Consider the following 13,116-nt stretch of genomic DNA (forward strand, 5'->3'; position numbering starts at 1 on the left):
CATAAAAAACCCGATTTTACCGCAAACGTCATCATGTACGCCCCTCATCAATGCGATATCAACGCGGGGTTCTACACATTGTACGTTTACACAGACATCATCCAGTATCAAGCGGTCGGTGATTCTTACGTCCCGCTTTTGAGATGCGTACATATATCGGGTAAAAGCAACGACTCGGTCATTGCTAGATACAACACCCCGCATTACGCATCGATCAGCAAGGATCACATCACCGACATTACCATAGAGTTGAAGGACGATCAGAACCACTGCGTACCATTTTCTTACGGGAAAGTCATCGTAAAACTACACTTTAAACCAAAAAATGGTTTATTATAGACCCGGAGAGACCGCGGACTATGTCAGCTACTACCGAAATCAGGCCGGCGGGGATTTGCCGGGCTATGCCGGGAGGGGGGTTATGTACGGAGCAGGCTTAGGGGGTCTTTTCAGAGGCCTGTTCAGGATGGCTATACCTCTGTTAAAAAGAGGATTTAGCATCGCGAAACCCCACCTAAAATCGGCCGCTAAAAATATAGTATCCGACGTCGTCTCAAACGTATTTACGCGATCGCATAACGATAAAGCTCAAGACGGATCAGGTCTGATGGTCATGGCTCGTAAGAGGATGTCTAAACCACCGGGTGTGAGGAGGCGTGGTCAGTGGGGAAAGAAGAAAACAACACTTGGCCCAAAGAAACGCTCAGTCGTACGTAGAAAGCGTAAGAAGTCTGTTAGTCGAAAGGCGTCGATCAAGAGAGTTGGAAAAACCATTTTCTAACATGGCGTTTTTGCACCGCATGTCGGGAGAATGCATCAAGTCCGAGTTGGACCTATTTACGGTCCCCCTGACGCAGACCGTTATTGAGAAAAACGGCTATTTAGAAGTAGCCCCATTATCGGCCATATCGGACTCTGCCCCATTGGAGTTTTTTATCGCCGGCAACGGTGATGATTATTTGGATCTCAATAACACAATGATCTATCTACGGGTGAAAATCAAAAAGCCTGACGGAGACGATATCCCCCACCCGACAACGGTGGGTCCAATAAACTACCTGGCTGCTACTATGTTTTCACAGGTCGACGTAACCCTCGGCGACCGCCTGATATCTCAAAGCTCCGGAACTTATCCCTATCGTTGCATCATTGAAAGTCTGCTCAACTACGGTAAAGATACGCTGGAATCTATTTTCTCCTCCGGGCTGTTTCACAAAGACACAGCCGGTCACATGGATGTGCATGACCCCGCAGGCCGTAACGAGGGGTTGACGAAGAGATCGACCTACACCAGTCGAAGCAGGGAGGTGGAACTTCTTGTCCCCATACACAGCGATATATTCTTCCAGGAGAAACTTTTAATTAACGGCTTGGACGTTAAGTTACGATTTATAAGAGCGAAAGACGAATTCTGTCTGATGAGGTCCGACGACGTGGCTTACAAATTACATATAGTGGCGGCGTCCCTATTTGTCAAAAAAGTTTCTGTATCGCCGCCGGTGAGACTGGCTCACGCCCAGACGCTACTGTCGACAACGGCCAAGTACCCCATCGATAGGGTCTGTCTAAAATCGTTCTCCATACCCGCCGGTTCTCGTGTTTCGAATCAAGAAAATCTGTTTTTAGGAACGCTGCCAAAGTCTATCGTTATTGGTATGGTCGACAACGACGCATTCACCGGCTCCTACGAAAAAAATCCATTCGCGTTCAAACATTACAATCTGGAATTCCTAGCAGTCTACGTAGACGGTCAACAATTTCCCGCCAAGCCTCTACAACCTAATTTCGATGCCGGTTTGGCAGTACGCGAATATTATCAGCTGGCGATGACGACCGGGAGACACCTTAAAGATCGACCGCTCCCTATTGGCAGGAGAGATTTCCTGAACGGATACACGCTCTACGCATTTAACCTGACGCCGGACGAGGACTGCGGACAGCACATTTCCCTCATCAAGTCCGGGAACATCAGAGTCGAAGCTCGTTTCAGACAAGCGCTGCCGAATACCATTAATTTAATAATTTACGCCGTATTCGACAGCCTCATTGAAGTGTCTAACCGCAGACAGGTACTGATTGATCACTACTGAGAGATGAACACGCTACAACTCACAGCTATCATGGATAAAATAGCATGCAGGACTCATTTTCTCGGCGTTCTACCGAGCGATCAACTACCCAAAAAACCGTTGAGGATCTTACCGTCGTTCTGCGTCATTAATACCCACCCGGCTCGATTGCCGGGTGAGCATTGGGTCGCCGTTTATTTAGCCCGAGAGGGGACCGCTTGTTTTTTCGACAGCTTCGGAAATCCGCCCAACAGCCCCCGCTTTCCAATCAGCATCAATAACTTTCTAGCCGTCAACGACGTCGACGTATTATATTCTGACAGACGCATCCAGGATTATTCATCGGAGACCTGCGGACAGCACTGTGTGTTTTTTCTATATCATTTAGCCAGAGGTCGCGACTATAACCACGTGATGAAACTATACACCGATGATTATATTAAAAATGATAAAATGGTGTCCCTCTTTGTGAAGAGATTGAGACCGCATGTTTGTAATGATAAAATGTTATCCTGCATTCATTGCGTGCAGACGTGTTTGACGTATAAATAAAAAGCTTAAACCATTATATTTCTTATCGTCTTTTATTTATTTAATCATATTAATGCTCACACAAAATCGTTACATTTCCAACCATTGCCCTCGGCTGATAGCCGGCGAGTCTCCGAAATCTGGAGCCAAGCGAGGCGAATATCTCCTCGCCTTTTTTTTATAAGGTCTAACAGGTGTCGATGGGGTGAGAGTGTCGGGTTTACTCTTTAGAGCCGAGTTTCCGAACTCTGGAGCCAGGCGAGGTGAATATCTCTGTACCTTTTTTTTATAAGGTCTAACAGGTGTCGATGGGGTGAGAGTGTCGGGTTTACTCTTTAGAGCCGAGTTTCCGAACGCTGGAGCCAGGCGAGGTGAATATCTCTGTACCTTTTTTTTATAAGGTTCTACAGGTTTACTCTTTAGAGAGTTAATCGTGCGTCTGACCTGTTGATTGGGCACCATAGAAAAAGGAATGTTTAATTCGGCAAAGGCCCGTAGAAACTCGGACCATCCTAGAGGTCTCCGGTCATCCCTGACCTTTTGCGGAGCCGTAACATTTTTTAACAAATCGAGCATGTGTGAACCTTGTACGGCTTTACCCCTGAACACAAACTCCCCCGATTCGTTCCACGAACTTAGTCCTTTAGCTTTAGACATCTTGTCTAATATGTATCTGCTGTTTTTCACACTTCTCGATGGCACATTCTTCAGAACTTCGTCGACGACAGCCCCGTCAGCTTTACCGTCTTCAACGTTAGCACCAGTCGATGATTCGTCTTTATGACCGGGATCAAGATCGGGTAACGAAAGCGTTAAAACACCGCTCTCACGATCCCCTTGTTTAACGATGGCCAGAAACCTGCTCAGGGTATGGGTGTAAAGTTTGACTTTTTCGTAAGGATTCAAATCGGTGCGGCGTAAAATATTTCTTATGGCGGCGTCCAAATCGTTCTCCACAGTCTGTTGAATGTTCTCGCGAACATTTTCACTCTTGAGCTTATCCAGTTGATGGTGAGGGACTAAATACATTTTCTCGGCATACTCCATCCTAACGATTTGCTATCAAGCTCGTGAGAAAGGGTACAGCGATGCTTAGGAGCGGTAACAGGAACCCTCCCTTCTGGTTGAAGACTCGTTTCTTGGCCGCTATGCCAATTTTTTTATTGGCTACAAATTTAATATCCGCTTTTCTCTTTTTCAGTTTTTGGTACTGCTGTCTGTTGACCGGAATGACGCCATAGAGAATGTTTAGAGCCACTTCGCAGAGCGCTAAAATGAATTCGTCGGACGCCGATTGTAAAATAAGGCGTCGTTGTTTAGGAGTGGCTTTATGTAGCAGTTTTAACACCGGCAGATGTTTACAAAGTCTGGCGGACATGGTTATCACGCTCTTCTTTTTTTCGGGATATAAACCACTTGACGGTCTGAAAGCAATCCTGTTCTGAGACGGTACTGCTCCGGAGTTTTTGCTTTATAGTCTATCATTAGATAGCCGAAAGGTCGGTCGACCGCGTCGTGATAACACTCCATAAAGTATTTTGTGTTTCCCGGGTACATTTGACGACCTAGCATTGCCACTTGATGAACGTCCCGAGGATTTTTAAACAGGATCATATAATTGGCGTTTAAACTGATGGTTCGGCTGGACTTTCCCTGTGCAAATAAATTTTGCACTATGTAAATAGAGCTGAGATTCCTGTGGTGGCAGTATTGCGTGAACACCCGTTGCAGTTCAACGTTAGCGCTAGCTTGCTCCATGAGGTCGTCCACCACGAGAAGATTAGTGGTGGTAACAGGCAGTAAATCATCATCATTCAGAGTCTGGGGTATTCCTTGTATAAATTTAATGTCATACAATTGAAGTAAATCATCGTACAAAGTTTGCCAGCAATCATACAACCAAACAATGTTTTCAATTTTCTTGGAAATGATATTCAAACCTTTTTCCAACAAAAGTTTTACAAAATAAGACTTGCCACTATTCGAGGGTCCAGAAACCACGCAACTGAAAGGGTGTTGAAGTCTGAAATCAAAATCGGAAACATCCTGAGACCCTCTGTGCATCATCTGATCAGTAGCCATAAGGAAGTGTGCTATAGTCGCTTAAAAGTCGACGTTTATTGTAGACGACCTTAAACCTTTTAACGACTGATTTGTTGTGCAATGTGAGAGACTTTTTATTTCTCACAATGTCTTCCGTCTGAGCCAGGATGTATTTGGATCTATCGTGCGACGTCACATAGCTGTCAACCAGACCAATCAGGGATTCGAGACAGATAGCTCGGGAATTTTTAGCATTCAGGGTAATACCTTTAGCTTTCATGGAAACTTTGCCTTTGGCCGTCTCAAATCCATACGATTTGGGACCGCTCGAGCAGAAGGTCGCTATATAATCATCTTGGTCTAATTCGCTCGTCAGCTCCCCTAAATGATCACCCAGAGGAGGCTCCCAGTCGCCGTCCCTAGACACGAATACGACGCTGTCTGTGTCAGAGTATAGCAGACGGTCGCCGAGTCTATCCATCAATTCGTACAATTCCAGTCGGGCGTGCGCGGTAGTGAAAGCGCCTACAAAAACATTCACGTCGTGCGCCTTGCAAACATCCTCTTTGTGGGGTTTATGCTGGACTAGAGCTACGTCGTCTGAGATGAATGAGAAATACGTCAACGTGTCGGTATTGCCAAAAACAATTCTGGTGAAATCTTCAGGCTCGCTCACCAGAATCGTTTGAGGTAAGTTCTGTCTTAAAGAGAAGCGCCCCCACAAACTATTCAGAATTAATTTAGTGATTGCCCTTTGGGCTGCGTTGTACTTGATTTTTTCCGGATCGAGTTGAATACCCTCTTTTTCAAAATAGTCACGGATGTAAGCCTCTTTCTCTGCATCCGTGACGACGTTCGAAGGGTAGCCCGAGGCTTGTTGTTTCAAACGCAAGAAGGTTTTTACGTATTCGGCAAACAACGTGTCTGACCGTTGTGGAAAATGCCAAACCTCGTCTATCTTGGCTACCGCATAGCCCTTCTCGATGGCTTTTAAAAGCTCGATACTGACCCAACAGCCCGAGAGCGATCTTTCCTCGTCTGTGTGGGTACAGCTCGAGGTCTGGTTTTGGTCCTGGGCGCAGGTTCTACATAGCGGAAACATGAGTTTTCCTTGGCATCTGTAAGGGAGAACCGGGTGCAGTAAGTTGCGGGGAGGGTACACGGTGGCTTTGATAAGTCCGTAATAGTTTTCAATCGGTTCGAAATCTGCGAAAATGATTTCGGGGTGCTCGATCGGGTAGCTTTTCCTGGCCTGGCAGAAAGGATACAGACTGGTGAAATCCAGATACCTTATTTTCTCATCGTCGCTCACTTTGTGGTATAGTTTATAGGCGTTCGTTCGGCCTCCGTAAAGCGCATCACGAGGATTCAATCTCTCTGGGGCGGAATAATTGGCCATAAATTCTATCACGGAGGGATCGGTCTTTTTCATGCGGTTCCATTCGCATTCCCACAGAACCTCGATTTGCAAACCGTACGCGTTCCGCAGAATTTCAACCTTATCGTCAAACTGGTTCCTGAGAACCCCGTAGGGTACTCCGGACAGGGGGTGCGCCTGATGGGGTTCAAAGCGACAGCAGTGCCCATGGAAGATGCACCCCGCGTATTCTAAGCCGTGCCTGACGCCGTCCTGCTCGTAGTAGCCGTCTAAAAAGTACTTACCGATCGATACTTCGCCGTGGTTTACGGCGTGATGAACATCCGCGTTTCGAGTCTTTTTTATATACTCGAGCCATTCGATCGAACCGCTTGAGTAGGACTTATTCTGATGGATGTACGCTTTGTTATGCGTGAGGGCGAGCGTGTTTCTGGCGAGATAATGTGTTTTGAAGACCCCCATCGCGCAGCTGGCGAGCGTCGTGAAGCCAAAAGGGTCGAGTTGGGTGCACTGTAAGAAAGACGCCCTGTATGTCATACATCCTTCGCGCAACAACACGACGTCGTTAACGCCGTAGGCGTACAGTTCTTTCTTGAAGTTAAAGAACTTGCCCTTCACTGTGCTGTACCACGCATCAAACTTTTCTCGGTCTTTATCCGACATGTTCTCGTAGTTGTAGAACTTTTTGTCGGGGTACGGTCCGACATAGTTCTCATTTTCCACCCTGTTGAAAAGATGGGGGAAGTAGCCTTTTTCAGTCGTCGTTAAGTCTAACGCCGCGGGCATTTTGGCGAGAGCGAATGGGAAAAATGAGTAGCTATCGATGTATCGCTGGGCAAAAGCATCATCGTACATCAAGAGTAATTTGCACCCTTGCATTATGACCTCAATCGCGATCCCTGATTTGCAAAAATACTCGAGGATTAGAAAGGCGTCAAATCTGGAGGCGTAATGAGCGATGAAGCAGTAGCCTGTATATCGGGGTTGTCTGAAGTGGTTGATTAGCTTAGCGATGCAGTCCGTACCGTGAGCAGTAAATTTCTTGCCTTTGAATGTGATGGCGCAAACAAAATTAGCCACGTGCCTACCGTTTTCGTAACGCGTTTCGAAATCGTAGAAGATGTATTTCTCGCACGGCTCCTTAGGCTCTAGAGGTTGTATGAAGCATTGATGCTCACCAACGTTCGTCAGACGCTCGCGACAATGCACGCATTTGTCTGGGGCGCAGATGTGTTTGGTTTTCTTGTCGCCCGGTTTAACGGTGTAACGTCTGTTACACAGTTTGCAGTATTTAATCATATCACAGGCGGGGTATTCCTGACCGGGAGGTGTGTTTTTTTTATGCATTTCAAAACAATAAGCCGATTTACAGTACCGCAGGCAATCGGGGCAATGTATGATTCTTACAGGGAATCGGTAACAATTCGCGTCAAAACAGATGTTGCAGACGTGCTTACATCGATGGTTTCTGCGGTCGGTGTAAGATTTGTAGCAAAATGGACACACGTATGGTGAACCGATGAATGCCGTCAAACTCGTTATCATGTAGTAGTGGTCGTTGTGGAGGTACAGGAAGACCGTTTTTGGGTGAGGTTCGTCAGAATTTTTGTACGTTTCTAAAACCATTGCGTTAGATCTGTGAAATACGACGATTTTAATGTCTAGCGCTCGTTCAAACGAGGCTATGTCGCCGAGACCGATTCGGTCTTGGATTGAGAAGCCGATGTTGTTTTGGATGGCGGTAGCCAGTTTTTCTAGCGCACTCTCGGTGTGTTGGGGGTTAAGGAAACGGGCGAGACAGATGGAGAAGCACAAATTATTTGAAATATTGGTGGGGCAGAATAAACTCGTCTTTTTTCTTTTGATCACCTCGTCAACAGCCAGGTCAGTGAGTTTCCGACGACCGCCGCCTTGTCTGCTCATGGATACCGAAGCTTCAAATTCGACTGCGTCGTCGGATAGTAATCGATCGTTACTCTGTAAAACTTTTTCAATTTGATCAAAAAGTGTATCCACGTCGTAATTATTACCGTGAGTTAAAACCCCGCTAACGGGTGTTTGGAGGCTGGGAGCCGTCAATGTAATATTGATCACCGGTGAATTTTGGTCGAATTCTCTTGCAAAATTCACAATCCCACTGAGCATATCGTGTAAGCGGGTATGATAAGAGGCCAAATCTGTAGAGTTAATCTCTCTCAGATTCGTAGTCCTTCTCAACGTCACGCTGTTGAAACGAGGTCGTGGTAAAACATGATATCCGTTAACGTCCCCACCCTCGCGAATCAATCTGTCAATGTCCGTACGGTTTAATCGAGTCTGTGTAGTAGGGTCGACATTACCTGATGCGGGCGATTGTGAAGTATCATTACCGGCAGGGTGCTCTGTGTTGTCAGGATCAGGGTCGGTAGATGGTGGGCTGTTTAAAACACCGCCATGTTGTACAACGGGGTCGTTGTCTAGGCTTAGCAGAGGATCAAACAAATTCATATTTGGATTTACAGCTAATTCAAAAAGATCCAACATAGCAGGGGATTCTAGATTAAACAAATACTGTTCTAAAGAATCGGGCAGTATACTTAGCATTTCAATCTCGTCCGGTGACAGTTCTGTGGAGGATTGGTCTGATTGGCATAAGTCTGTGTCGTCTGACCCGTCCATTTTTAGATTTCAGACCAAAACACGAACTATTACAAAATCATAGAGTTAAAACAAGCATATATATGAAATATCAGAGTATATATATATGTAAACAGCATACATGAACTATTACAAAATCAGAGTATAAAAAGCATAAATGACATATTACAAAATCATAGAGTGTACAAAGCATGCATGAACTATTACAATATCAGAGTATAAAAATCAGTGGGTATACATGAAATATTACAAAATCAGAGTATAAAACAAATGAAATATCAGATTATATGCAAACAATGTATAGATGAAATATTATAAAAAACGTGCAATATAAGAATTACTCGGAATACATCTATATTCAATTTGACTCCGTCGTCTCATCTATGATGGTGAGAATAAGGTGATGCAAAATGAGCACCAATTCCCGATGGTATTCGCTCACCATGCGATCATTTCTATCAAACCGCTGTTCAGTCGTTGATCTCATACCATTGACACGACGGAATATTTCATTGGCCAGACCCCGAATAAAGCGATCCTGCACATCAAATCGGCTGCGTGTCTCGAGGTGGTAGGCACGGAGCTCACCGCGCAATGCGTCTAATCTGCTATGGGTTTCGATTTGTCTGTCACTAGGCTGACTGTGCAACGCAATCAATTTGTTGTTAATATCATCTTGTACGTCACGAAGTTCGATGTACTTGTTGTTTATGTCGACCTGTGCATCGCGAAACTCTTGACCTAATGATTCTATCGAATTAATGAGCCTATGCGTCGGAGGCGCATCATCGAATGGTACATCGGCCGACTGAGGCGCCGGCACTTCTTCCACTTCTACTTCTTCCGACGACGGTGAGCAAGAAGGATATGGTGTTTGACCCGCGTTGGTGGTTGACACCTCGCCGCGCTCGCTCGTCCAAGAACTCTGTTCCCAAGCGTTGAGTTGAGGCGTATCCCAGGTAGTCACGTCATCCCCATGGCTTCTACTCGAGTCTGCTGTGTGTAACAAATAAATAAAAAAATCTTAATGGCGTGACTCCGCCGGAGTTTAAATGCAAATAATGAAGATGTTCTTACCATAAAAGAAAGCGGTCTCAGGACTGGTGGGCGGGCTACTTGGTGGTGTCAGACAAAGAGTTTTCCTCTCTGGAGAGCTCTCAGGACTGATCGCCGGGGTAAAACGATAAGTCTTTCTTGGTAGTTCGCCGTTCGGTTCAGGTCGGACCACCGCTGTAAAACGATAAGTCTTTCTTGGTGGTTCGCCGTCTGGTCCAGGACTGACCGGCGGGGTGGGACGATTAGTTTTTCTAGTCTTCTTTCTTGCTGGTTCGCCGCTGGGTCCAGGAAGTGGTTCGTCGTTGGATCCTATTGGATTCTCGACGCGCGCCGGAGTGGAATCAGGTAGGATGTGGGGCCTGTCTGTTACATTGACGGTGGGATCTTCATTGCCATCTTGCGTGAGATCGATAACTGTCTCGAAGCCGGGTTGGGTGATAAATTGTATGAAATCTAAAAATAAAATTTGATTTCTCATAAACATAAAAGAAATCTAAAATTTTGATTTCTCATAAAAAAAAATGTTGGAGATGGATCTTGTTTTACCATTGGCTGCGCTGTCTGGATCAACAGCCCTAGCGGTCACTGTGAATTAAAATGCTTTAAATTTATAAAAAGACAAAATTAAAATACGTTCATTTTAATTTATAAAAAGAATAGTTAATACGTACTTACATGTATTAATAGCGTCAAAGGCTTGCTGCTCAATATTTGAACCTGAGATAAAAAATAAAAAACCCTGTTATGATTTAAAACACACGGTGAGGGTTTTTATGTGCTTGTTTAATGGAGCACACACACACACACACACACACACACACACACACACACACACACACACACACACACACACACACACACACACACACACACACACACACACACACACACACACACAGAGAGAGAGAGAGACAGACTGTGACAAAGAAATCATGATGTTATATCATCAAAATCCAGCAGATGGCGCAATTTTCACTATAACAGGGTGTCATAACATTAAACCGCCAGCAGATGGCGCAATTTTCACTATAACAGGGTGTCATAACATTAAACAGCCAGCAGAGGGAGGCATTTCAATGTCATACCATTAAACGGCCAGCAGAGGGAGGCATTTCAATGTCATACCATTAAACAGCCAGCAGAGGGAGGCATTTCAATGTCATACCATTAAACAGCCAGCAGAGGGAGGCATTTCAATGTCATACCATTAAACAGCCAGCAGAGGGAGGCATTTCAATGTCATACCATTAAACGGCCAGCAGAGGGAGGCATTTCAATGTCATACCATTAAACAGCCAGCAGAGGGAGGCATTTCAATGTCATACCATCAAAATAAAAGTGTTTTTCATACTAAACACTATAGCGCTGATATTAAGACAAATAAAACATCGAGGCATAATCATAATTTGTGATAAATTAATAGAGTAGTTAAAATATCTATCAGCAGATAAAACAGCATAGTTTATGAATATAGCAGATAAAATAAAACATCATAGTTTATGAATATAGCAGATAAAATAAAACATCATAGTTTATGAATATAGTCACTAACAGTAGATAAAATACCAGTGCATGTTTTATTACAGTAATGAATTATACTTGTAATATGGTTTAAAGACGTCATAGCATAATCATAATTTTATGATAAATTAATATAGTAGTTAAAAAATCTCTATCAGCAGATAAAATTCCAATAGCATAATGCATGTTTTTAAAACACTTGTAATACGGTTTAAAGACAACATAGCATACTTTGTTAAATGAATATTTCCATCATCAGTTACAACAGATCAAACACCATAGCATAATTTATATGAATCAGCAGATGAAACTATAATCCATGTTTTAAAACACTAATGAATTATACTGTCTTTTGTATAAACAAACTTTTTAAAAATAAAACAGCATAGCATGAAATGAGAAAATACTCACGTTTATCCATTGTCTTGTAGAGGGTGGCAGATCAGTGAGTCGTCCGAAAAGTTTTAGGGCATGTGTTGGTTGAACAGGACAAATTACATTTATACACTTGTTTCAATATATAAAAATGTGTTGAGTGACCACTAGGTGCCATCCTTGTTCTATGAATGGACCTGTACAATCCGTGGAAAAACAGAGTAAGGTCACCCGTGTCACCATAAATTCGTGGGCACAGGAGATGTTAGACGTGGGCCAACGTAATTCATAGATAGAACCGTCAGAAAACTGTCAAAAACATGCTACTCCTTTATAAGATATAATGGTTTTAATTAACAACATCTTTGAAAGAGATTATGATTTGAAGTAAATTCAGACGAGAGTGAACGGTGGCACGTTAATTTACAAGACCCATTCGCACGCACACACACACATAAGGACTGATTTGGAGTGCCGCAGGTCAGAAAAGGTGATGTGAAAACACCGCCTTCAGCTCTCTAAAAAATGTAGAATGGATTTTGTTTATCTGAAACAATTGGTATGAGTAGATATTTTTTTATAACCATTTCATTTATAACCTTTTAAAAGAACAGAATGTTTTTCAACTTGTTAGTCTGATATACACTTAACAGTTTCACTGTTACCTATGGAATGTGGAGGAGCAGAAGGAGGGGGATGTCAGACAGAGAGAGCGCGCGCATAGACACCCACAGACGCGCGCGGCCCCCTCCTCTTGCTGCTGACACACGCGCGCTCGGCTCACTATGTTTTGAGACACGGGTAAGCTCATTCAGGAAAGGAGTATTTTTGTTTTCACCACTTTTAATCATTTGAAAACATTATTACAACTTTTAAAATTTTTGGATTATAGTTTGAAAATCATTTTAACCCTAACAAAACATTGACCGTGTCTCATTCTGATCGTCGATTCAGAGAGAGACCAACAGATGGAGCTGCGAGCCCGTTTCATCCCTGGTAGGTTCTCTCTAAAATAAGGTAAGACAATTTTATATACTTTTATCTAAAACTAAAACTATTGGTTTTAGTAAGCTTTTAAAAGAACAGAATATTTTTCAACCTTAGTTAAATTGCTTTAGATTATATCATTTATGTTATACACTTTTAAAAAGAACTTTAGCATGATAATGATTATATTATATAAAGGATGTTTTACATATGAATGTGAAATAACTAAATGTTTTTTCAACCTTTAATTGTTTTAGATTATATAAAGGATAGAATGTTTTACATATGAATGTGAAATAACTGAATGTCACATATATGAAATAACTGCAGGCACACACATAACTGGGACAAAGTTCAAACATCTGTTCTAGTTAAATAGGTCAAAAACTAACCGTCAAAACTATGATTTAGTACTAGCTAGGTCATAGTTCAAAACTAACTGTCAAAAACCATGATCGATAGGCCAAAGGTTAATCCCATGACCTCATAAAGGAGGTTCAACCCATCAATCATAAGGTC

General features: G+C 43.4%; 2 protein-coding genes across 3 annotated transcripts; one reads left to right on the forward strand and one right to left on the reverse strand.

The window, feature by feature from the left end:
- Positions 1 to 782: 782 nt before the first annotated feature.
- On the forward strand, positions 783 to 2,090 carry LOC309488881 (uncharacterized protein F54H12.2-like; the record flags this gene model as incomplete). The annotated part of the gene is made up of 1 exon (XM_082157299.1): positions 783 to 2,090. The coding sequence occupies one exon, from the start codon at positions 783 to 785 to the stop codon at positions 2,088 to 2,090; it is 1,308 nt and encodes a 435-aa protein (XP_082013425.1).
- Positions 2,091 to 4,427: 2,337 nt separating this feature from the next.
- On the reverse strand, positions 4,428 to 12,570 carry LOC309488996 (uncharacterized protein). 2 transcript variants are annotated; one of them, XM_082157459.1, is made up of 5 exons: positions 11,647 to 12,570; positions 10,390 to 10,431; positions 10,261 to 10,299; positions 9,736 to 10,167; positions 6,656 to 9,654 (listed from the first exon to the last, which is right to left on the reverse strand). In XM_082157459.1, the coding sequence occupies exons 1-5, from the start codon at positions 11,654 to 11,656 to the stop codon at positions 9,017 to 9,019; spliced, it is 1,161 nt and encodes a 386-aa protein (XP_082013585.1). In that variant the 5' UTR covers positions 11,657 to 12,570; the 3' UTR covers positions 6,656 to 9,016. The 2 variants fall into 2 exon arrangements, with proteins under 2 accessions (XP_082013584.1, XP_082013585.1); XM_082157458.1 differs by lacking the exons at positions 10,261 to 10,299; positions 10,390 to 10,431; positions 11,647 to 12,570 and having other exon boundaries at positions 4,428 to 9,654; positions 9,736 to 9,872.
- Positions 12,571 to 13,116: the final 546 nt, after the last annotated feature.

This window comes from Leuciscus leuciscus (assembly GCF_965113295.1).
Source record: "Leuciscus leuciscus genome assembly, chromosome: 24".
Taxonomy (NCBI): domain Eukaryota; kingdom Metazoa; phylum Chordata; class Actinopteri; order Cypriniformes; family Leuciscidae; genus Leuciscus; species Leuciscus leuciscus.